The sequence below is a fragment of the Martes martes genome (genome assembly GCF_963455335.1).
Source record: "Martes martes genome assembly, chromosome: 7".
NCBI classification, from domain to species: Eukaryota; Metazoa; Chordata; class Mammalia; order Carnivora; family Mustelidae; genus Martes; species Martes martes.
In genome coordinates, this window is record NC_137894.1 from 100634844 (window position 1) to 100658989 (window position 24146).

Consider the following 24146-nt stretch of genomic DNA (forward strand, 5'->3'; position numbering starts at 1 on the left):
TCGAGCCCCACATCGGGCTCTCTGCTTAGCAGGGAGCCTGCTTCCTCCTCTCTCTCTCTCTCTGCCTGCCTCTCTGCCTACTTGTGATCTCTGTCAAATAAATAAATAAAATCTTTAAAAAAAAAAAAAAAAGAATTGCTAGGCATTTTGAGCAATCCGTTGGAGGTATCTGGGGAAAAAAAACAAAAATTACGTTGAAAACTAAGAAAACGGAGACAAAAGATCATCATTTAATTCAAGTCAAACAAAAGTTATAGAAAGGGGAATCATGAAGAGATCCTACTGTTAGGACCTGTTTAGCCAGAGGCTTCCACTGAGGTTAAACAATAACCTTGTTGTTTAACCCTTAAAACTGTCCCTGCTCCCCTTCCCCCAGGGGATTTACTTAAAAACAAATCCCAGAAACCAGCTCCAGGTAACAAAGTCCAGATACAAAGGTGGGTCAGGCCAGGTGGAGACATCCGATCAGTGGGGGGTTGCATACTGTCTCCCTAGCTACCAAGGAGTATGGGCCCCCGCCCTTTGAGAGCCTTTTTGGGCGCCAATTCTAACCAAGGTGATAGTCTGAGTCAAATGTCTACTAGGGTAAATTGTAATTCAATTGGTCACCTAGCATCACTGTGCAGCTTTCTCTGTGTGTTACAATCTCATTGGCCACCTGTGCGTGGCGGGGCCCGACTCCATGGCCTTTGCCCTTAAAAGCTAGTCTGTGAAACAGAGAAGGGTCGCTCTCTCTTGTAAGAGGTGCGGCCCCGAACGTTCGGTTAGATTCCTGATGCTTGGTGCAAAATAAAGCTTAGCTTGACCTTCGCTTTATATGTCTTGCTCCTTTAATCACAGACCCATTTGGGGGGCCATAACACCTACAATGCCATACAAAGACGCAGAAGATGACTTCTAGGAAAAGAATCAGCATTGGAAGGTTGCCCTACTATGGGTACTCAAGGCCTAGTGTTCAATAGAGAAGCAATGACATCCAAAAGAACAGCAACATGTGCACACGCGAAAAAGGAAATGGACCCAGCAGGTCAGAGTTTGTGGCCCAGGGCAGGCACATAAGCTAACGTCTTTTCTGTCCCTGCCCTCATGTCCCCAGCACCAGGGGGGAAGCGCCAGTGGCAGGACAAGAGAGAAGAACTTGAGGACAGGTGTTCCCTCCTGCCCCTCCCAGAACAAATTTAATGTGTGCTGAAGGAGAGAAGAGGTTTAAATCTAATAGGAGACTAAATTTTTAAAAGGAACAGAACTGAATCTTAGTAACAAAAAAAGGCACTTGTAACTGAAATATTATGGAAATAGATCACCAGGGATGCCTTTTAGCCCAAGGGAAAAAGGAGAGGTCTGATGGGGAATGGAGGTATCATTTTTTGAAAAACACCCCCAAAATTGTTATGTGATGACTTTTGAGAGTCCTTCTTCAGACCAGTTACAGAAATTAGACAATGATCAGATGGTGGTCAGTGCTGGACAGAGAACTAGGACAGCTGGGACATGACGGTGAAGGTGTTGCTACCTTGGGATGAAGGATCAGGGAGAGCCTCTGTGAGAGACTCAGTGAAGCTCAGTTCAGAACAAAGGACTCAGCCAAACGACTACTGGGGAGGTCGGTGCAGAAAAGGGAGAGCAGGCAACCTTCCTGGGAAGAAGCTACAGCTAGTGAGAACGCCTAATCTTGGCGTGTTTAAAGAACAATGGCTCAGGTGTGGTGGGCTAGAAGAGGCCAAAAAAAGGGTCAGAGAAGCATGTACGGATAGATCTGAGAGCTGCCCCTGATGGCGGAGGGAGCAAACTGTACCCTCCCTGATGGCAGCAAGGCAAAGAGACATGCTTCTTGAGGGTCAGTCTGAGCCCTGAGGAAGGGAGCTGAACAGGGGACACAGAGCATGCTTGCATGAAAGGAGGGTGCTCAGTTAGGCTGGGGCATGGTGGCAGGTGAAACCAGAAGTCGCACTAGAATTAGCTTCTCTGGCATGCAAGTGAACAGACATGTCCACATTAACTTCATTCCTGGTAGGGGTAGACACGCAGAGGAACCCAGAGAGAGCTAAGCAACCAACCAGGCCTCAGAAAGAGGGACTCTGAGGAGCGGCCCTGGGTCAGAGGCGGCCCTGGGAAGCTAAAAGGCGTGAGTGTGGCTCTTCAGCGTGGGGCTCTGCCTTTAGCGTACTTCAGCTACTCTGTGGGCCTGCTTCCTTCTAGGCTGCCCCAGCCGACATCTCTCCCTCTTCTCCATCTAATGGCATTCTTCCAAGCTCAGTTGCCACTTGGAGAGAACGGGCTCTTCTTTCCAAAGTCAGGATTTGAAAAGTACCTCTTGGTAGCGGACACTGGGAGAATTTGGCCCAGCTCATTGTTTGGTCCCAGTCAGGCAAACATCTCAGAGGCGAGGCTCTTGAGTTCAACCAGCGGGTGCTGAAGTGAGAGACCCTGTGCATCTTGAGGATGGAGAGGGGCTGCGGACAGCAAGTACAGCCATGTGGGACAAATCATGGCGACCTAAAGGGCTTTGGCAAGGAGGGGTGGCTGGGGCCTTTCTACCTCACGAAGGGCTGCAGAACATTTGGGCTTGGCTGTCCACCACAGGTGAGAAGTGGGCCAAAATGCTAAGGGCCTTAAATTCTAGGAAGAGAATCTGTGCTTAATTATGTAGGTGGTGGTGACAAGGAGGTGTCTCGCTCACGCATGCTCTCTCACACACACTCATGCACACGTGTACGTGCGCGCGCGCACACACACACACACACACACACACATTTTCTCTGGGGACTACAGCATGGCTTTTGAGTGCAACCTAGGCATTCTGCTTTTTCTTTCTTGTAATTGGAGAAAGGGGGTTACCGAAGCAGGGCACTTTCAAGTCACCCTGGGGACAGATCTCAAGGGTGTGAAAACTCCCTGATGCTCAGCAGTAAGATCTTTAATTTACTTGGCTCCCCAACCTAGCGAAAAATATACTGTAAAGGATTCAACATCCACTCAGGATGTGTCCTCATGCAAATGATAGTGGGCCTACCCTGGGACATTAAGTGGCTAGAAATGCTTTTTGCTGCTGAAAAGTGAAAAGACCAAAAAACAAAAGCAAAAACAAACAAAACCAACCAAATAAACAAACAAACAAACAAACAAAACCAAGGTGAAAAAATTTAGGAGCTGGCTGTTTTGAATAGGTAAACGGACAAATCTGAGAAATAATACCTGTTTCCCAGCTCTGGGCAATTCTCCTTGTGAGATTCTTGAAGACAGGAACACAATAAACTATTCCTTTCACAAACATGAACAAATCGTGACTTCTAGCACGTATTCAATCACAGGAAGTGTATGGTAGACTCTACAAATTAGGTAAGTAGTGGTGACTTGTATTCACTTGACAGCTAGCTATGAAACACAAACCATGCAGAATAGTCTAAAACAAAGGCAAGATGGACCTTCAATGGATGTCTAATAAATAGTGACATACTATATTCAATAAAAGATCCTTCAATTTGATTTCTTAGAAGTGCACAGCCCCTTTAACTTATGATTTTCCCTTTGAGAGCAAAGGGTTCCTCATTTGAGATAAGCCCTCTGCCACTACAAACAAATCATTTTAGCCTCAGGACAAGTTTTAGAAATCTTTATAACTTTGTTAAATTTTCCCTCACCCATTCCGATCTTTGACAAGTGGTTCCTATTTATTTTGCCTCTCAGTTTTTTCCAGAGAAAGTGAACTGCTGAATCCATGTGGCTCACGCAAAGGCCACAACTGAGCCAGGCAGGTAATGGTAACTCCAAAAGGGAGAGGAGGTGAGAAAAAAAAATGAGAAGCCAGAAGTCCTTTCATGTTAACATTTTATTTAAACCAGTACAAGCACCATGCTTAACAGAAGACTGTCCAAAATAAACATGCAATATGAACTAGCAGAGACTGAAATCACAGCTTAAGAAGTTGTGCCAGTTGTTGAGTTTGTTAAATGATGACAGGGAACTGTTAAAATTCACAAGACTAAACCATTAATGTTTCAAGCCTCCTAAATGAGATTATATTGGACCATCCAGATCAGTGGGAACTGCCCTGGCAAGTTAGTGATCTCAAACAATATTCAAGTAATATATGTGTATGAACTATATTCCAAAAAGCAAGAAAACACAGCTTCTATCACAACCTTAACATAGTTGTTCTGAATATTATAGGAACATGGTCACTGATTTGAAATGTCAAACGGCATAACAAGAAACAAATTTCTCAAGAATATTCAACTTGGGACCATTGGTGTTAAGTCACCTAAGAAGATTTACATTCTTCCAGAAATATAAAATAAGATTTGTCCAGAAATGTTTGAGACACTTTTTCACACAAGTTGTAAAGGCTCAAATTCTATAGATTCCAGTATTATCAGTCCATTGAACAAACAGGGAAAGCAACCGTACTAAGAATATTTGAATTGACAGAATACAAGTTACTTTCTACTTCCACCAAATATCAGCATTTAAACTCTTATGAAAATATCTATTCATCACTAGTCCACATTATGGATTAATGACATTGCTCAGGTTTTAAAGTAGTCCAAACGTTTTTTTAAGTATACCTTCCTTACTATCTATATAGGTGGGGAACAAAGACAGCCAAATTTAATTTGGCAATTAATTCCTCTAACTGGAAATTTTTAGTTAAAGTGTCAGACCAGGATACAGTTTATGGCTACATTTGACTCCTGAAAATAGGAGATAAAAGGGGAGAGAAAAGTGCTGACAGACATTTTGCTACAAAGGGTTGTAACGGTAATAAAAAAATTTAGTAACACCCTCTTAAACAAGAGTATGTTTAACTGCACTATGCATTTGGTAGACTTTTTAGAAATAGACAATTTGAACATTTATTTTAGAAGTCAATTAAACAAAAACGGTCTAACAACCTTTCTCCTATCATGATTGCTTCAATACCAGAATAAAGCAAAGACTATTCAAAACTCTGACATTTTGGAATTTCAGCATAGTAACCTGAGAACAGTTTTCTTCATATGTCATTTATGTTGCCACCAAAACCGTACTAAAAACATGCTAGGATTACTAGTTGACTCTATTAGATGCTATGCAGAACTTATGCAAGGCCAACAATTTCAAAACTAATGCTGACTTAGAAGACCATGAAGGAGGTTCCCAGGAAAAAGCTGATGCCAAAAGGGAAAGATTACGACATGAATGGGAATGGCTGCACCAGAAAGCTATGGAATGTAAAAATTGGAATTATCCAATCTGGAGTTATTATATGAGAGAAGGCAGAAAAAGAGAGCAAATTGAACATATACTTGAAAAGAAGAATGCAAAATTTGATTACATGGAAGGGAAGTTTACATAAAAGTCTGAGAACATTCTAGAGCACTGGATGTGTAAATCTCCCTAATCCCCCTTTAGGACACAGGGAGCCAAAACATGTTGTCTTGCAAAATACGTGTTATTGATAAGGAGTCAAACAAGCTAAAAAAAAGCATGATTTATCACAGCTCTTTGTCCCTGTTAGAGGACAGGGGAACTAAGTTCTGTTTATGGAAGTCAGGAGCCTCTGACAATATGGAGGACTTTCAAATTTGAAAACTAAACAAAACAACTAAAACATGCAAGACAAAATAAAGACCCTCATTAAAAAATACATTCTTGCAGCACTAGTTTCTCTTATTGCTGCAAACATGGTAAAATGAAATCTCATTTCCTTCATTTAAAAACATTAAAAACACTCTCATTCACCTGGGTTATATCTGCATTTCCACAGAATTATAAGCATTATTCTCCCATATCAAAATAGCTGTTTAAAGAATTCGTAATTTGTAAACTTCCTGGGTGAAGGTGTCTCTCTCTCTCTCTCTCCCTCTCTCTCACCCCCCTGGAAACCGGAATAAAGAATCCTTCCCATTCATTAACCAAAACAAATGCCCACTCTAGCACTTCCTCTTCTCCAACTAACTTCCTATTGCTTCCCGTTTTTTAGATTAGTGAAGCCAAACAGTGTTGGCCACAAAAGAGTCAATACTGTGAAAATTCCAACTATCTTTACCTCTTTATTAGTGTTGGCACAGAAACCTTAAAAAAAAAAAAAGCAGAGAATATATAAATGAAAAATACACCGACATAAAATAATGCCTTTATAGTTTTGAAATGACTAAGATATTCTTAATATAAGAATTTGCTCACCAAATTTGGTTACTCTTTATAGTCCTAAGACCTTTTGTCAAATTAATATTGAACAGTTACTTGTATGTTGTTCTTAAAGTACACTATATATTAGAATCCTTGCTTTATGCCAAGGATGCCAACAAGACGGATGTCCAGTTCAAAATATCTTCTGACATTTAGGATAGAAGATGCAATTTCTATTAATGTGTTAATGTTATTAACTCTGGCCAAGGTTTTAAGTAATTTTTCCTATGGCACAAAGGTAATCATAAATATACCCCAAATTATAACTTTCAACTGCCATATATTCACCAATGCAAGCAGATAGTTGGAATTTTTAAAAATATGAAGTTGATTTTATTACAAATTTCAGATACACACATTAGAAAATTGTTTTACTTGGACCCCTTACAAAAGTATTAATTTCACCAAATCTGGAATACTGGCAGTGTAAAAGTCTTAAACTAACTTTAAAGCTAACAAATCAAAGGCACAGTATTAACACATTTAAAATAACTTGTGTTCACAGGACAACATTAAGAGGTGCTTTATAAATAAGGTGTTATTAACCTAGATGCAAAACTAGCTATGACACAACCAGGAATGAAGTCCTTGATTAGTTCCAATCTATCAATTTCCAAGACTACGATACTATTTTCTGTAAGAAGAAAACATAATAGCCATAACTACTATAAAATCTAACACCAGACCTTAAGAATGAATGATTGATGAACAAAGTTTCTGCACTTGATTTAAAAGATACAGGAAACCACAGAAGGTATGGAATTGATGACAAGTGTACCTGTAATGCAGCTTACACTACAGTGAATTATTTTTCATGGCTCTGTATTGGGTCATTCAAGTCTTTTACCCCAAATTAATTGTAAAGATTTGACAAGTGATAATATGCTATTTTCATATATAAACTGCTAATATCCAGTATTTGTCAAAAGGAGGCAACTGTTGTCTATCACAATCTTATACCCACTTTCCAATGGTGTCTGTAAATAGTAACAAATTCTGAACCATAGGTTATAGAAATTAGTCACAAGAGTGCAAAAAGTCCCTGGAGAGAAGTAGTCCACCTAACAATTACAAATATAAGGAAACACTTTACAAAGTTTCATTACTATGAAGATGATTTCCCCTTTGTTCAAACTTTGAACAAATGAATAATTTTTCTTTACTGCAGGAAAACAAACTGTAAGTAACAGTGCATTTTTAGGCATAAGTATTTATGTCTGGTTCCAGTATGGTCAGGTTAATACATAAATACTTTAGAAACACAGAAGTTCACATTAGTGGAAAAATCCAAGTTTCTCACGTAACCATTCTTCAGTTAGGTCTTCGGTATTTCTTATTTCAAATACCTTAAGAAAAAACATTAGGTCATACTTTGACACTCTCAAAAAAAAAAAAAAAATCAAACACATTGTATATGTGAGTATTAAATACCCAATTCTCCTTCCTTTCATTCATGTTGGTCAGGACTTATCTTTGTAAATTAGATATACCCTTACTTTTTTTAAATGCTAAGTACTGACTTACCAAAGTTTAGCAGTAAGATGGCATAAAACCAAAACTCTCTTAAAAGCTATGAATATTCTAAAAGAATCTATGAATCAAATCTATGAACTCTAAGAGTTCTGTACATCTCACCCGCTAGAAGAGATACCCCAAGTACACAAAACTAAAATCAATCTAGTTAGTTAGGAAATGGAAGAACATATGCTGGTCTTCCATAGTTGGAGGAAAGACAAGCTGTAGATTGTGCTGAAAAGGATGGACTACAGGTCCACAGCCATCAATCTCTGCAAGAATCTGTGCACACACAGGCCCAGGAAGTATAACGGCTCTACAGAAACAACGTAAGAGAGCAGAAAGGATGGGTTTGAAACCCAGCTGTGTCATTTACTATTATGCAACCCAGGGCAAGTCTTTCATCTTCTGAACCTCAGTTCTCCCATCTCCAGAACAGGCATAACACCATCAACCTCAGGACTGTGGTGAGGATTCGATGTGATTATTTATAATAGTAACTTATAAATTGTAATGCCTTAATACCAGCACTTGATGGTGTGCCCTGGGATAAGAATGGAAATGAGGCTGTTAACAGAGCTCCTTCCTAATCACCCAACCCTCTTAGAGCAATTCCAGGGTATTCCAATGGTAAAAATGAGAAAAAGTAGTGTCTATAAGTTGTTGGTGTCAATGACAATTACATGAGCTAAAGGGAAAAGGCAGAGGGCACTTAAAGACATCTCATGGGCTCATGGTTAAACATTAAAGGGGAAAACACTGATGCTGTACTTAAAATAAAACCTGAAAGGAAAGGTTATTTAATATTATTTTAGTGATGTAATATCCCATCTCAAAACCTTAAAAGTATATACTTTCTTCAACTAAACTAATATATGGACGTTAAATAAAGTTTGAGAATATGTACCCCTCTTACCGTTAAACTTCAATAATGCCGTAAAACAATGGGGGCATGTTAAATTTTAAGGAAACTGTCTCATAAAAAACAGAACGGTCTAGCTTAATAAAGCTAGTAAGTATTCTTAACAATTTCAGACTTGGGAACAATATACAGTTAACTACATAATATGGAATTCCTGCACAGAATGTGGTTCATTGAGCCCATGGTAAAGAGCTCTGAGAAGCTTCAATGCTTACTTTTATCTACTAGAAACTATATTATAGAAGATGAAAAACTCAAAATAGATTGAATAATGGCAGTGACTTCTCTCAAGCTGCCTATATTTTAAACATGATTTCTGCTAATCAACTTATAATTTCCGTTCAAAAAACATACTTTGATTAAAGACTTCTATCATTCTATTTCCAAACAGTAAAACTCTTTTAGGTTTACTGCTCTAAATAACATTCACCTGAATAAAAAATACCTAACTCTTCAGCTTACTTTAGCTAATGCTCTAATAATCAGAGAAAATATTATCTCAACAAGCAAGTCAAACACAAATACCACCTTAGTTAGTTCAGCTGTTTGGACTAGCTTATTCTTACTCCCAGCATACATCATCTGTTGTTCAGGCTTACACCCTGGAAAAGAGATTAGTATAGAAATGAGACTTAAGAGTTTGAAAAAGTGATGGGTTTTCATTTTGTTCTTCTACAATGACACATTCAGGATTTTCTTATGTTCTGAGGTTTAGAGAAAGCTTCAGTCTAACTGTGTATGGGTGTACTTCAAAAGTCTTAACACTGCATACTGCCTGCACAGAGCCATAGCTAAATGACAAACAAGTCCCTGGGGTTGATAAAAATAAATGTGGCTAGATCTCTGCCGATCTTTTAGACCTCTGTAAATACTTAAAAACTTTTCAGCACAATCTTAATTTTGACATTAAATATCAAGATCAGTTTTATGGATGCCTAACATATATGGGTTTGGGAATGGTGGTGGATCAGGTGTGGGGAGATCCGCTCTGGAAAAAAGTTACAGGCTGCTTACATATTAAGTTAAAAAAGTACTGTAGCTATTTTAAGTGTTAAGTAAATGATACAAGTAGTAAAGTTTAGAGAAGAGTTTGGAGAGTTTACTGTGGGCTTAAATGGTAGTAGTACTGGGAGTTCTGGGTATAATGGATATATCTTAAATAACAGGAAGTGACTTCAATATCCAACGTTAGCTACTCTCGGACTATTTGTAAGGTTACAGGCATATCATCATTAAGTACTATTTTAAAGATAAATGCAAATATATATCATGATTATACATGAAGTTCATGTACTTATAAATGAAACCTAAAAAGAAAATGTATGTTGTTTTAAAATGTCGCTACATTTTACATTCCTTAAAATGTATGTATGATTTGACCAAACAATTACACTTCTAGAAATTTATCCTAGAAAACAAGCAAGTTCTAATAGACGACGCTTTATAGCCACTTCTTTCTAGGGATGAATTCACGGGCACATGCACACGTAACTCTATTTAGGTTATTCAACACTTCACATCTTTAAAACAAGCACAAAATTTGTCTCCTGGAAAAATGGTTTAATTAGATCAGAACCAAACATGCACTATTCACAGAAATTCACTCACCAACAGGACTGGAGAAAATAAAGCACAGAGGATATGAAACTCTTCCATCGTCATGTTGGTATTTATAACTATACACAATGAAGGTTTTTCTCAAGTTAAAGAAACTAAAATTACTGCTCTATTTGACACAAGTACTTACCAACAAAGTTTTGAAAGAAAATACACACCTGGAGAGCTAGTGAGTGGTAAATTTCTGTCCTCTCCTTTTGAGCCATACCTTTATTATCATTATCTTTCCACAAAAGTATACATGAGCCCCAAAGATAAGGTATAAAAACATATAATCTGTCAAAAATAAATTTATTAAAAGTATGGATTTTTTCTAAATTTTTACTGTAAACACATAATAATAAAGGGAATTTTTTAAAAAGGAAATAATTCATCCCACTAGTATGTCAATTTCCCATTTTTCTTAGTCCAATATGTGTGCACTTTTTGATTGTGATCATGGTGTAGGAGAAAATTTTGTAAAATACAGAACTTTTAAAAATTGAACAAACCAACTTCATAAATAAAATTCTAACCGCTAAAGAAAACAAATCTTTTTAAAGCACTAAGAAAAGGATATCGAGGTTGTCGTTCAGGTAGTTCATCTTTAAGTTCATCTGGTGAAATGCCCTGGCATCATAAAGAAAAACAACTTGTAAGCATTTTCTGACCCCTAAATCCTTAAGAGATATTCCAAGCACCCATTCTACTAACAGATATAAATTCATAACCATATACCACAACATAAAATCTTATGTTACTAAATTGTATATAACCTGAGATTACTCAACCCTCAATCCACTGAAAGCCCACTCAGTTTAGTTCCATTTATTAACAAAATAGTTGTGCTCATGTTCCAGCTATCAGGAAGTAACTGAATAAGATAATAAGCCAACCATCAAAAAAACATCAATGTCTGATTTAGGGGGAAAAAGTGAATTTCTTTTCAGTCTAAATTAGTTACTTAATTTGACAAACTAAGTGCTTAGGTTATAGCATTTTAGTTTTTAATTACCGGCCAACCAATTGAGAAGTTACACCAGACATGCAGCCTTATCTTCTATCACTTATTACACTGGATTTCAGTAATGTTTTAAAGAAGGTGATACAATTAGCAAGACAACATGCTACCTAATAATTAGCACAGGCTTTTCATGCATAATGAGCGTTTATTTAGACTCATTGTAAAAGTACACGTAACTAACCTATCAACTCTAAGGCAATAATAATTGCTTAACTATAAAAATGTACTTAGCTGATCAAACAAACCTCAAGCTCTTCATCCAGTACCACCAGGCGCTTATCCTTATCAATCTTCACTAAAATAAAAATACAGTGTAAGCAAACTGTGATTCTGATGGACCTTGATCTCCCCAACCCAGAATCTCAGCCCTTTTTCAGGCATCTAAAATTAAAACATTAAGAAACACAAACATAAACCTCATTTGCAGTTTCGTTTACGGTCTATTAGCTAGCTCTGCTTTTCAAGCAGTCAGCATTTAAAGGCTTTTACCCACAATTTCCATCACTTAATTTGCGTATTTACAATTTTATGTCAACTCCTTACATTTTCTGAGTATCTGAAGAATTCTGTAACTCAAATGCAACTTCCTACATAATAAGGTCCGAAAGGGTGACTGTAAATGAGACTGGTCTATGTAACCTGGTTAGAACTGCAAGGGACAAGCAGACCAGGAGTTAAGATAGAACCACCACCAATTCCCAGCTTCTCCAGAGTCAAGACTTCATAGAGCAATGGGATTATTATGAGATAGTGGATTACCAAATAGCAGTGAGATCCATATCCAAATATACGTAACATAATCCAAAGCCAAGCTGACATATGTTTAGATAATCTATGCCTTTATTCTTTCTATTACTCTGAAAAGGTGGTCATTTTTGGTTTTACACTAATTTCATAGTAAATTCTGTAAGATATTAAGGTCTCAAATAGCTTTACCTTTCACAACACAAAAGCACGGACACGAATTTTCACTTTTAAGAACTGTTTGCCTACATTGTAGGGGTTTTTTTTAAGAGATTTTTAAAAATTTATTTATTTGACAGAGAGACAGAGAGAGAGACCACAAGTAGGCAGAGAGGCAGGCAGAGAGAAAGGGGTAAGCAGGCTCCCAGCCGAGCAGAGCCAGACACGAGCCTATCCCGGGACCCCGAGATCATGACCCGAGCTGAGGCAGAGGCTTAACCCACTGAGCCACCCAGGTGCCCAAAACTCATTACAAGTTGTCACTACCTCATTAACTCACATCTGCTAGATGCCTCTCTGTTAAGTATAGTCTATAGAGATCTACACTGTTACCCCCTTGCCCTTCTTTCATCTTTCTAAATCCCTACCCCACATATTAAATACTACTTAAGAATATAAAAGAAATCTGCATAACATCAGATAAGCTCACAGTGGGAGAGGCAACGCGCAAATCATTCTTTCCACTGTCAGAAGTCAGTGACACTTAAAAGTAATCTCTATGAAACTAGTGGCTCAAATCAAGAACTGAAATAAGGCCTCAAATCACTGTGAAGACAATGCCGAACACTTTAACATTTTAGGTGCAGGCAAAGGTTTCTGGCTGAGATTGAATGACCCGGCAATTTTTAGCCTCCTGAGAAGTTAAAGGATGGAGTTGGATGGGTCACTACAATGACCAGGTGGCTAAGATCATCTTCTCCAGAGCTGTACAGGCAGCTGAGGAGAGAGGTAGGACACTCCACCTCTGTTCTGAGGTAACAGCTGTTACTTACTTTTTAAAGGGATGTAAAAGCAAGGCAAAGGGACACCTGAGTGGCTCCGTCAGTTAAGATTCTCCCTTTGGCTCAGATCATGATCCGAGGGTCCAGGGATGGAGTCCCCATTCCCTCGCCCCTTGCTCAGCAGGGAGCCTGCTTCTCCCTCGGTCTGCCACTCCCCCTGCTTGTGCACACCCCTGTGCACCTGCATTCTCTCTCTCTCTGACAAGTAAATACATAAAATCTTTTTTTAAATAAATAAATAAATAAAAGGGGGAAGATTAAAACAGAAGAAGGCAAATTATTTCCTAATGGCTCAGTTTATTCAATGTAGCTACAAGAAAAAAATCAATGAAGACCATGTATCTGAGGCAATCACATTTAGCTTACTTATAATGGCAGCATTGTTCGTTTCTTTGCGAAAACGAAACTTTCTCAGCTTTTCCACTAAATCTTCAGCGACATCACAAACCACCAAAGACTCACTCTAGAAAAGAAAAAAAAATCATGTATAAAACACCGTAACTTCAGTACAAGTATGTATTAAAGTTATAAAACTTAATACCTTTAAAAACATACACTGACATCTACAAATGTCACAATTATGTGGGTTAACATGAAACACATGAATACTTAAAAAGGTTTTAAGTCTACCAACGTTTGTATCTAAATTATACACATTTGTTCATCTTACACCTAGGCTACGCTTTAACTTTCTCTTTGGTTAATAAATAGCTTAAAGAACTAGATACAATAATGTGCAACTTCATCAGAATCATATAGGAAGAGAATATAGGAAATTCAAGGATCACTGTCTGCTGTTACAAAGTATGACATTTTTGCACTATGCAGGAAAGTAATCTTTATTATACTTTGAATTACTAAGACCTTGGTTCATTTTTGTGTCTCACAACTATGAAAAAATACAAATAAAGTATGAAAGACAAGAGTAAAGACCAATAACATTTTATATCTTAATGAAATGACTATAGGAATTTTAAAAAAAGAATTATTGAGAATTATGAAAGCGAGATGCCTGGCTGGCTCAGTCTGTAAAGCATGCAACTCTTGTTCTTGGGGTCATGAGTTCAAGCCCCGCATTGGGTGTAGAGATTATTTAAAAAAGAAAAAAAGTGGGGGGGAACTATGAAAACAAAACCATATGAAACAAATATAAAAACTAAAAGCAGGGGCGCCTGGGTGGCTCAGTGGGTTGGGGTCATGATCCCAGGGTCCTGGAATCGAGCCCCACATCGGGCTCTCTGCTGAGCAGGGCTCCTGCTTCCCTCTCTCTCTCTCTGCCTACTTCTCTGCCTACTTGTGATCTCTGTCTGTCAAATAAATAAAAAAAATCTTTAAAAAAAAACAACTAAAAGCAGCTATTACAAATTACGAAAAAATGTAAGAGATTCTTCTTCAGAAATGTGGCAAGGAAATGACTCTTCTCATTGTAATGCAAGTGTATTACTGATTGTAAACACAAGCATGGATTTTTTTTTCCTTTTTTCAATGTGTGAAGCTTTGAACACATACAAGAGAATAGTATCGTGGAACCCTATGCACCTATAATTCAGCTTCAAACATTTCAACACACAGTCAATCTTATCGCATGATCACTCTCCACATTGCCTGATGGACTGTCACAGAGCAAAGGCCCAAAGTTATTTCAACTATAAATATTTTAGTATGTATCATTAAAATGACAGTATGTGACATTAAGAATATAAGGACAATAACATTATCTCACCTTAAAAAACTAACAATAATTCCAGTATCAAACAAACAAACAGGATTCAAATTCCCTTCAATGTTTTGTTTTTTTTTTCCCCAGCAGTTGGTTTAATTGAGTCAGGTACCAAACAAGGTCCACATTCTTTGATCTCTTCATATATAAAGCCCCCACCCCGAACCCCCCACCCCCACAAACAACAAACAGTTAAGTGCAGTGTTGAACTCAAGTGCTCACCTAATGGTTTATCCATGTCAGGAACACTTTAGTGAGTGTAAGCACTGTGCTAAGTGCTGGGTATACAATCGTATAAAATTATATCGTATAAAATAAATAAATAATATGGGCTTGCCCTCAGGGAGCTTCTAATATAGTCTATACAGAACAGACCTACATCAAAAGGATCACGTAAGAAAACATACTTGTTTGCACCTGTGATAAGAACTAAACAGGAGAAACAAAGGCTGCTACGAGAACTTAAGACTGAGGAAAAACACCATGGTCACAAAAGATCTGCCTGAAAAAGGTATCTGGAGAACCAAAACTGCCTATGCATAGACTCTGATTAAAGGGATCATAGCACATCTAAGTTAATGAAAGGCCTGCATGACTCAAGCACAGAGAATGAGCTGGAACATGGTATAACAGGAAGTTGGGCAGGGGCTGGACCACATAGGGCCCAGTGGGTCATATTTTGGTCTTTATCCGATGAGCAATGGGAAGCCACTAAAGTGTTTTAAGCAGAGTAGTGATGGGAAACGTGACCAGATCTGCATGCAGGAAACAGGCAGAGTGCCAAGATGAATAAAGCAAGACTAGTTACTTGGCAAGCTTAGTACAAAGGAGAGATGAAAAGTAGCTTAGGCTGATGGAGATCAACAGAAGTAGGGAAATAACTGTTAATAACAGTTAACATGTATTAAACACCATGAGAGAAACACAGTGCGATATCCTTTACATGCATCTCCTCTCATACTCAAAACAATCCCTTAGGATGAGTTTGTTCTATTATCTCCATTTTGCAAGAAACTAAGGGTTAGAGAGGTCGTTTCTTCCCCAAAGTTAAACAACCAGCTGAAGCCTGATCTCTAGCTAACACTAAAGGTGCTAGTGACAGATGGGGTATTGGACGGGTGAGTTAGGAAAAAGGGTTATCAAGGTGACTGGGAAGCTTCCCACTTGTGTAATAGACCATACAATAGCTTTCACTGAGTTAAGAACACCGAGGAAGAGCAAAGAGCAGGTTTACAGGGCAAGAGCACGAGTTCTACTTTGGACAAACTGAGGTGGCTCTGGGGCACCCAAGTGGAGAAAAGCTTCCTAGAGGATAACTAAAATAATAATAGGATATATAGATCTGGACTGGATCTCAGAAGCAAGCGTGATAAAAATTCACAAGTCATCTGCTTACAGATAGGAGTTAACTGAAGCTATGAGTGTAAGGAAAGATGGAAAGAATACAGAATGGAAAACAAAGCATTAGACTGGAGCCTAGAACTCCTACATGTGATATTCAGGTAAGGAGAAAAATCTGCATGGGACACAAATGGTCCAACAGGAAAAGTAGGAGAAAAAAGAGAAGCCAAGGGAAAGCGTGCAGGAAAAGAATGCTTCAAAAAGGAGAGAGCAGTCAACTGCCTAGAAAGCAGATGAAAAGTCAGGAAAGATGAGAACTGAAGACAGTCCCTTGGATTTGGTGACCATGACAAGATCTATTAGATGGAGGTGGGTTGAGAAATGAGTGGGAGGTCAGACATAGGACAGTGGGGGATTGTGTTTTGTTTCTAATCAGAGAAAGGAGCATATTTAAACACCCGGTAGGAAAAGACCCAGCAAATTCTTGTTAGGCAATTTATTTAATTCTCCACTTTATTTTTGAGTTAGGGGTTCAATCCATTCGACACCGGAAGAGAAAGCCCCCAGAACAAACTAAAGCTTCTGACGGTCACTTCAAGGCTAAGAACCAAAACCGTAGGTCAGAAGATTTCCAATTGCCCTAACTGGAAGAAAGCAATACGTAAAAATCCTTAAAGGCAGGCCGGGGTAGGAGGAGACAGAAGCTAAGGCGAGGCCGTGAGAATGGAATCTGAAATTTCGAGCCCTTCCTGCAAAGGCCGCCAGGCGGAAGGTGCTCAGCGCCTGTCTGCCCTCAGGCCTGGCCCGGGTCCTGGCAAATAAACTGGCGTTTGGGGCAGCCCTTCGAGGTGCCAGACCCCTGGCCCCTCCGACCCTGCAGTTCAGGAGCTGGAAGCCTCCATCCAGAAACACCGGGCGAGGATAACCTAGCTGTACTGGCTGCACCCCAGTCCCAAGATCCGCTGAGCAGGTCGACCCCAGGCCCGGCTGGAGGATGCTGCCCTTAGGCGGGGTGGCAGCGGCGGCGGAGGGAGGCCAAGTCCCTAGCTGTGGGCACGCGCCAGCAGCCGGGGCGGAAGCGACCGCCGACTCACCCCGAGCGCAGCCCCGCCGAACTCGGCTCTGGCAAACGGGAGAGCCCGGCTGGCTGGCCGGCCCATCCCTCCGGCCCCCGCCCTCCCGGCGGCAACTCACCATTTTCCTTCCGGCCGTCAGCGGCTCCTCGCCTTCCCTCGGGCCCCTTTAAGAATGGCACGGCGGCCGCCTCCCTTCCTGCCCCGGCGCCTGGCAGAGTCGCCCCCACCCATCAACGCGGCCGGGGCGGGCCGCCACGTGACGGCGGACGGCGGGAGGCGAGGCTCAAAATTCGCCGAAACGCGAGCCCCCGCTCGTTCCTGCCCCTTTTAGGAAAGGAGGTTCTGTCTGCTTTAGCCAAACTCTGAGAGCAATTTCATGCTGACATAATTAAGTCAAGTCAGTCGTTTCAATGGCAAGTATGTACATTGACCAGAGCCTACATTCCAAATTTAACTCTCCACTGTATATATATATTTTTTAATTTATTCATTTGACAGACAGAGATCACAAGTAGGCAGAGAGGCAGGCAGAGAGAGAGGGGGGTAAGCAGGCTCCCCGCTGAGCAGAGAGCCCGATTCAGGGCTCGATCCCATGACCCTGAGATCATGACCTGAGCTGAAGGCAGAGGCTTTAACCCACGGAGCCACCCAAGTGCCCCTCCACTGTATTTTTGAGCATGGAGTTCAACCCATTCCAGAACTGAAACCAAAGCCCCCAGGTCCCTCAACGGACTCTCAAACGTAGGCACGCCTGCCTTTCCTCCCACCCTCTCTGAACACCCCAACCCGGATCCCCACCACTTTCCAGGACTGGATGAATACATTCCTTTTCTCAACGGTGTTTGTTTATTGAAATGTAATTGAATGATGACTGCTGTCTCTGTAGGTGTTACGAACCACAACGTAATGACACTTTAAGAAGTTTCTGTAGGAGATGCGAACTTACGGGAGCAAGCTGATTTTTGAATGTGGTGAGGAAAGTAGTTTGGAAGAAGCAAAGTTTGAACTCTAAATTCATGCAGTTCTGCCTTCAATAAAGAAACTCCCTAGGGGCGCCTGGGTGGCTCAGTGGGTTAAAGCCTCTGCCTTTGGCTCAGGTCATGATCTCAGGGTCCTGGGATCGAGCCCGGCATCGCATCGAGCTCTCTGCTCAGTGGGAAGCCTGCTTCCCTTCCACTCTCTGCCTGCCTCTCTGCCTACTTGTGATCTCTGTCAAATAAATAAATAAAATCTTAAAAAAAAAAAAAAAACTCCCTGAGGCAGGATATCATTTAATGACTTGTTAGCATGTTAATAAATAACATTAAGTCAGGGCTCAAAATACATAACTGACAATATCTACCTTTGCTCATAAATTAGAAAAAAGTATTAGCTTTAAGAAATTCCACAGCTCAACTACATTCTCATAGTGATCTGCCCCCATAATACTTTTTACTATTAGAAGGGGACCGGTAAGTTTGACACATACTATCTGTAACAAATGATGGAAGAGAAAATGATGTTAGTGGTCCATCAGCTTATTATATTCGACTTTAACAGAGATTCTCCCATGAACTCTGCATCTTTCCCCCCAATTCTCTCTCTCTCTATCTATAAGAGAAATTGGAGGAAATGGTGAAAAATTTAACATTAAGCTACATAACATCACACCCGATAAAAAGAAAACCCATTGTTTTTTTTTTCCCCTCCCCTTTCATTCTGGTTTTTTAGTGTTTCCCAAGTGTTACTGGCTATGAAATGGGCTGGTTTTATAGCAAACCAAAGAAAGGCTGGACTGGGTGTACTGACAAGATAAGAACACTGGTAAAAATGTGATTTATTTTCTTTTATGGGAGGTATAAAATTAATATAGACTATGTACAGAAACTTCTAACTCATTCTATTCAAATGTTTTAACCACAAAAAATATTACAGCTATTTTAAATGGGGTTTGAAAATGCCATCTGACTTGGGTTATTCATGAAGCGGGTGGGTGGGGGTATGGCACAAAGTTCCAGGATGTTTTCCAAAACTTTTCTGCTTGGCTAACTTGTATAAAAAGGTGAAGAACCTATCGATACTAAGATGCGTTGAAGTCACTGAAATGTGTTTTATCCCTGGGAAGCATCTGACATGAAGACAAGATCAAGGTCAATGGTAAAGGGGTATTCTAAGTAAAAATTGATGGAGGATCAGAATTAGAATAACCTTTTCTGGCCTGAATTTTTCTAAGTCCTTTTTACTCTGTAATAGCAGGCCTGCTAAAGTATATTTGTATTATTTATATATTCCCACCTGTTTATTCCAGCAATAAATATTAATGAGGGCCTATTATGTAATCAGCTCTGTCCTGGGCACCAAGATCTAAACAGATTAAACATCCCGACCATCCCAGAACTAACACTGTAATGGGGAGGAAGAGGTAACAGAAAACAAGAATAAAAAATGAGTAAACAATATTGTATGTTAGAAGGTAACTAGTGTGTGGAGGGGATAGGAAATGAGAGATTGGGAGTGCAGGGGAGGAGGGATTTGTGATTTCAAATAGGGTAGTTGTCCTACTTCTCATTAGGAAGGTCATGTCTGGGGCACCTGGGTGGCTCAGTGGGTTAAGTCTCTGCTTTTGACTCAGGTCATGATCTCAGAGTCCTGGGATCCAACCTCACATCGGGCTCTCTGCTCAGCAGGGAGCCTGCTTCCCCCTCAATCTCTCTGCCTGCCTCTCTGCCTACTTGTAATCTCTCTCTGTCAAATAAATAAATAAAATCTTAAAAAAAAAAAAAAAAAGGAAGGTCATGTCTGAACAAAGATTTGAAGCTGTGGAGATTAGCCATGTGGATATCTGGAGGAACACTCCACATGGAGGAAACAACACTGCAAAGGCCAAAAGGCAGAAGCATATATGCTATTACAGGGGACAAAAAAAGCAATCAAATGACTGGAGTAGATGCGCTGGGATGAGTTATAGATGAAGTCATAGAGGGATTGGAGGGCTGGATCTTACAGCCTTGTAAATGATCATAAGGACTCTGGCTTTTACAGAGTGAAGATAGAGTGTTATTGAAGACATTGAGCAGGGGAGTGATGTGGACTGTCACACATTTTAGCAGGATCATTCTGACTTAGTGTCCTTTTAAGAAGATCCTTTTCTGCTGTTTTGTTAGACTGTAGGGACAGAGGGACTTCCAGAGCCAGCAAGATGGAGTAACCAAGCTACAATCCCTTTTTTTTCACTGATTATAACTAAAAATCTCTGAACGGAATAAAAACACAACTACCTGAGGACTCTAAAGAGTAAATAATAACAAACTAGCCAGTGAATTGAAGAAGGAAATGTTTTGATGGTCTCCTCTTCTTGCTGTTTGTGAAGGAGCATTCCTGCCCCGGGGTTATACAGATAGCCAAACACATAACTCTCAACACTAGGCAGATGAGACTGACAGTAGTTTCCTCATCAAATATACTCAGTCTGGGGGAGGGGGACACCAGATGCCATGCAGGGCCAGGGAGTTGCCCTTGGGAACACAGTGAACAAAAAACTAGTCTGTGTGAGACAGGCTTAAAGAGGGTGTGGTGCCCAGGATGGCGGGGGAACCTGAAGCCTGCCCCTGAAGAATAAGCAGGCACTGTGCCTGGTCCGCATGATGAGGATTGTCTGGTTAGAGGACCTTATCCACGTGAACAGAGTAGGGAGTAGAACTTGAACTTAGGTCTTATCCAATGTTACCTAATGTCGTGACCGCACATAACAGAAGACCTTAATTTTAGGTCTTCCACCACAAGAAGGTAGAACCTGAAGCATAACCAGTAGGGTGACAGTGAATTTTCTTGTTCTTTTTTCCTCCTCCACTGCCTGACAGGAGAGCAGGCTGGATCAGGGAAGCCTGTGGGACAGGAGAAATGTGGAAGGAATTCTTACCCCTTCCCCTTTTTTCCTCTCATTGCCCTGCCCTGAGAATAACACCAACTGCCAAAATCATTAGCTTTGTCTCAGCAGGGCAGGAACACTGCCCTAAAACCTGAGAGAAAATCCATCTTTCTGTAAGGAATTTGGAAAGGGGTCCTGTTGTGCGTAGTGAAGAAGGTGTGCCGGTTATTTTTTCTTCTTCTTCTTCTTTTTCTCTTACCATTTTATCTGCAGGACAGGCTCGGTCACACAGAACTGTGCAACAGTGTAGAATGGAGAGCCCCATCTTTCAGACCAGAACAGGATAAGGGAGCCCAAGTATGTAAGGGAAGTCCTGAAGAGCAGGGTTTGAAACAGACAACAGGCACACACCCCAGGTCCATGTGTGCAGAACACACCCACAGAAGCACAGCTAAGACTAGAGAACTTACCTACAATATAAGCCATTGCCAAGACTCAGATTAACCCCGGAGTGGCTCCTGGGAGGGACAGACCCAAAGAGCATAATAAAGACTTGGAAAATTGAGCCGCCATTCTGTACCTTGATGGTGCTAATGTTGACCTAATGGTGCTAATAATGACCTCTAGGCATTTGTTAGAACTCACAGAACTGTACATGAGATGTAACGAATTTTACTGTATGTACATGACAAATTAAATTTTTAAAAAGTAAAACAAATTTTAAAAGAATAGACTATGGGAGATAGAGAAGCAAGAAAACCATTTAGGAGGCAACTGTGGTAATCCAGGGAAGACATGGCCTGGACCAATATGGAAACAGTGATTTATTTGATGAGAAGTGCCCAGAACAAAAAGAATTTTCTGTCTCAGAGTTTTTCAACTTAGCAATATTGACATTTGGAGTTAAATAATTCTTTGTTGTGGGGTGCAGTGTGCTGTGCATTGTAGGGGGTTTAGCAGAATTCCAAATGCCATACTGATGAGGGAGCAGGAAGCTGGCTGAGGACAAAGCAAAAGCTGGTACCTTGCACCCCCTCTCCACCCGCTCCCCTCAGTAATATGTGTGACATTCCTCGGGCACCTCTAACTGCCCTAAAAGAAAAACAAATAGTTAACTTGCAGAGATCACAATCCTGCAAGACAGCGGTCTCCCTTGGTTTACAAATGTCCTTGAGATTTACAACAAAGAAGTTACCTTATCAATAGCCCAATTTCCAGAGGCACATAACTCAGTTCCTCAAGCTCTAACATCACCCTCCCCTCCATAAAAACTGAAGGAGGCTGAGGTATAAGGATAAGTAAATAAAGTTAAATTTCTTCTAAACCTAAATCTCACTAACAAGGACGCTTGATAGCAGGAATGAGACATTCCACCAGGAGACTCCCAATTGTATCATTAGAGGGAAAATGGCCTTGGCTTGATAGTAACCAGGCCTTCAATATCCTGACAGTCTTCTTTACCCTGGTAGCCCTTCTGAACACCCCCTTTGTCCTCACCTACCTAACTCCTGTGTATATAACCAGCCACTCCTCACATCCCCAGGGCAGCATCTCTGTCCGCCCATGGGTCCTGTCCCCGTGCTTTAATAAACCACCATTTTGCACCAAAGATGTCTCAAGAATTCTTTCTTGGTCATCGGCTCTGGACCTCAGCCCACTGAACCTCACCTAGGTTCTAGAACTTCATCAATACGGGGCCTAGGGGCATGGGGGTTGCACTGGAGGCCAGGAGCACCTTCCCTCACTGGGAATCAAAATGCATCCAGACATTGCCAAATGTTGCCAGGGCACAGAGGTGGAAAAGCATCCCCAGTCAAGAAACACTGTCCTAGATGAATGTCCTAAGCTTTGGGCCACAGACCATGTACCACATAAATCATCAGTGTCAGCTCAGTTGGAATGAGTTTCAGGTAGCCTCCCGTCACATAGTATATACATAGATGATGAAGCCCAACAGCTAAGACCATGACAAGTTTTTACTAGAGGGACTTGGAAGTTCAATGGACTACTAAGAGTCAGGTTATGCCGAGGTACTACATACAAGATTTTTCACAATTCCTGTCTATGGGATTATACCCAACTGCACATTCTCTCAGTTCTGTTGGGCAATTGTCTCAAAGTTTGAAACTCAGAGATATGATGATTATTATGTTCCTACTGGTATCTTCACATAGACATAAATTTGCCCTTCCAAGAAATAATGTAGGCTATAGAAAGACCATAGAAAATGAAAGGGTTAGCAGCTCCAAGAAAATTATATAATGCAGATAATAATTTTTAAAAACACGTTAATATTTACTTGCATTTCTCTTATGAGACTTTCTCCTTGGTCAGTCAGAAGCATGCATAAGCCTCAAAGGATAAACAGAACTGTGATGCTGGGAATGCAGAGGAAAGCAAGCAGCTTTTGGCTACCAAAATGGGATTTTTGAATCCCCAGAAACACAGTAATCTAGAAAAAGCCAGAAACTACAGGGAAAGGTTTTATAAAATTTTAAAGCCCCACTAACAATTCAAAATCCAGATCTTGGCAAAATTCAAAGTGGCATTCAGTCTATGCCATGTGGTAGAGGAAACTGAGGCCAGGACAGAAGGCCTGTATCTGCAGAGTGTTAAGGAGGGGAAGTCTTTCCCTTCCAATGTGCTGAAGCGTGGCAAGAAGGTGGGGCTTGACTAAGTACAGCAGGCCATACTGTACTGATGAAGGCTTCCCCTCTGGGCTGCATTCTCAGAATGGGAAGGGGGTGGATGAAGGAGGGGGTTGGAGTAAAGCATCCAAATAGGTATGGTATTGGAGAAGCTGAAGAGACTGAAATTGGTAGTCCACTTTCTCTTTAAGATAGAAGGAAAGGAGGGGTGCCCGGAGGCCTAGTCAGTCAAGCATCCAACTTTTGATTTAGGCTATGGTCACGATCTAAGGGTTGTGAGATGGAGCCCCACATCATTGTTCACCTCCTCGATTGAGCACGTGGAGGCTGCTTAAGATTTGCCCTCTCCCTCTGCCCCTCCTGGGATTTGCACTTGGCTCTGCACCACCTTGAACAGAAGCAATAGCGTTCAACGGTAGAGGAGGCTGCCCTGAACAGAGACTGTACTTTCCAACTTTCCTTCCTGTTAAAGTGGACATGAGGCTGAGTTGTGGCCAGTGGAATGAGTGGTGCCTCCTTAGAGTTTCCTTAAACAGAAGTA

The 24146-nt window shown here is 40.6% G+C and overlaps 1 protein-coding gene across 1 annotated transcript; it reads right to left on the minus strand.

The window, feature by feature from the left end:
- Positions 1-3817: 3817 nt before the first annotated feature.
- On the minus strand, positions 3818-17356 carry GMFB (glia maturation factor beta). The gene is made up of 7 exons (XM_080807334.1): positions 17229-17356; positions 13340-13436; positions 11474-11523; positions 10785-10834; positions 10217-10299; positions 9137-9210; positions 3818-7517 (listed from the first exon to the last, which is right to left on the minus strand). Exons 1-7 carry the CDS (start codon positions 17229-17231, stop codon positions 7446-7448), a joined length of 429 nt encoding a protein of 142 aa, XP_080663460.1. The 5' UTR covers positions 17232-17356; the 3' UTR covers positions 3818-7445.
- Between the last annotated feature and the right edge of the window lie 6790 nt (positions 17357-24146).

Coding starts and splice junctions, on each gene's coding strand:
- GMFB (XM_080807334.1), bottom strand. Junction 10,835..11,473: donor TACTGGATGAAGAGCTTGAG/GTTTGTTTGATC, acceptor TTATGATGCCAG/GGCATTTCACCAGATGAACT. Junction 7,518..9,136: donor AAACAGCTGAACTAACTAAG/GTGGTATTTGTG, acceptor TTTTTTCTTAAG/GTATTTGAAATAAGAAATAC.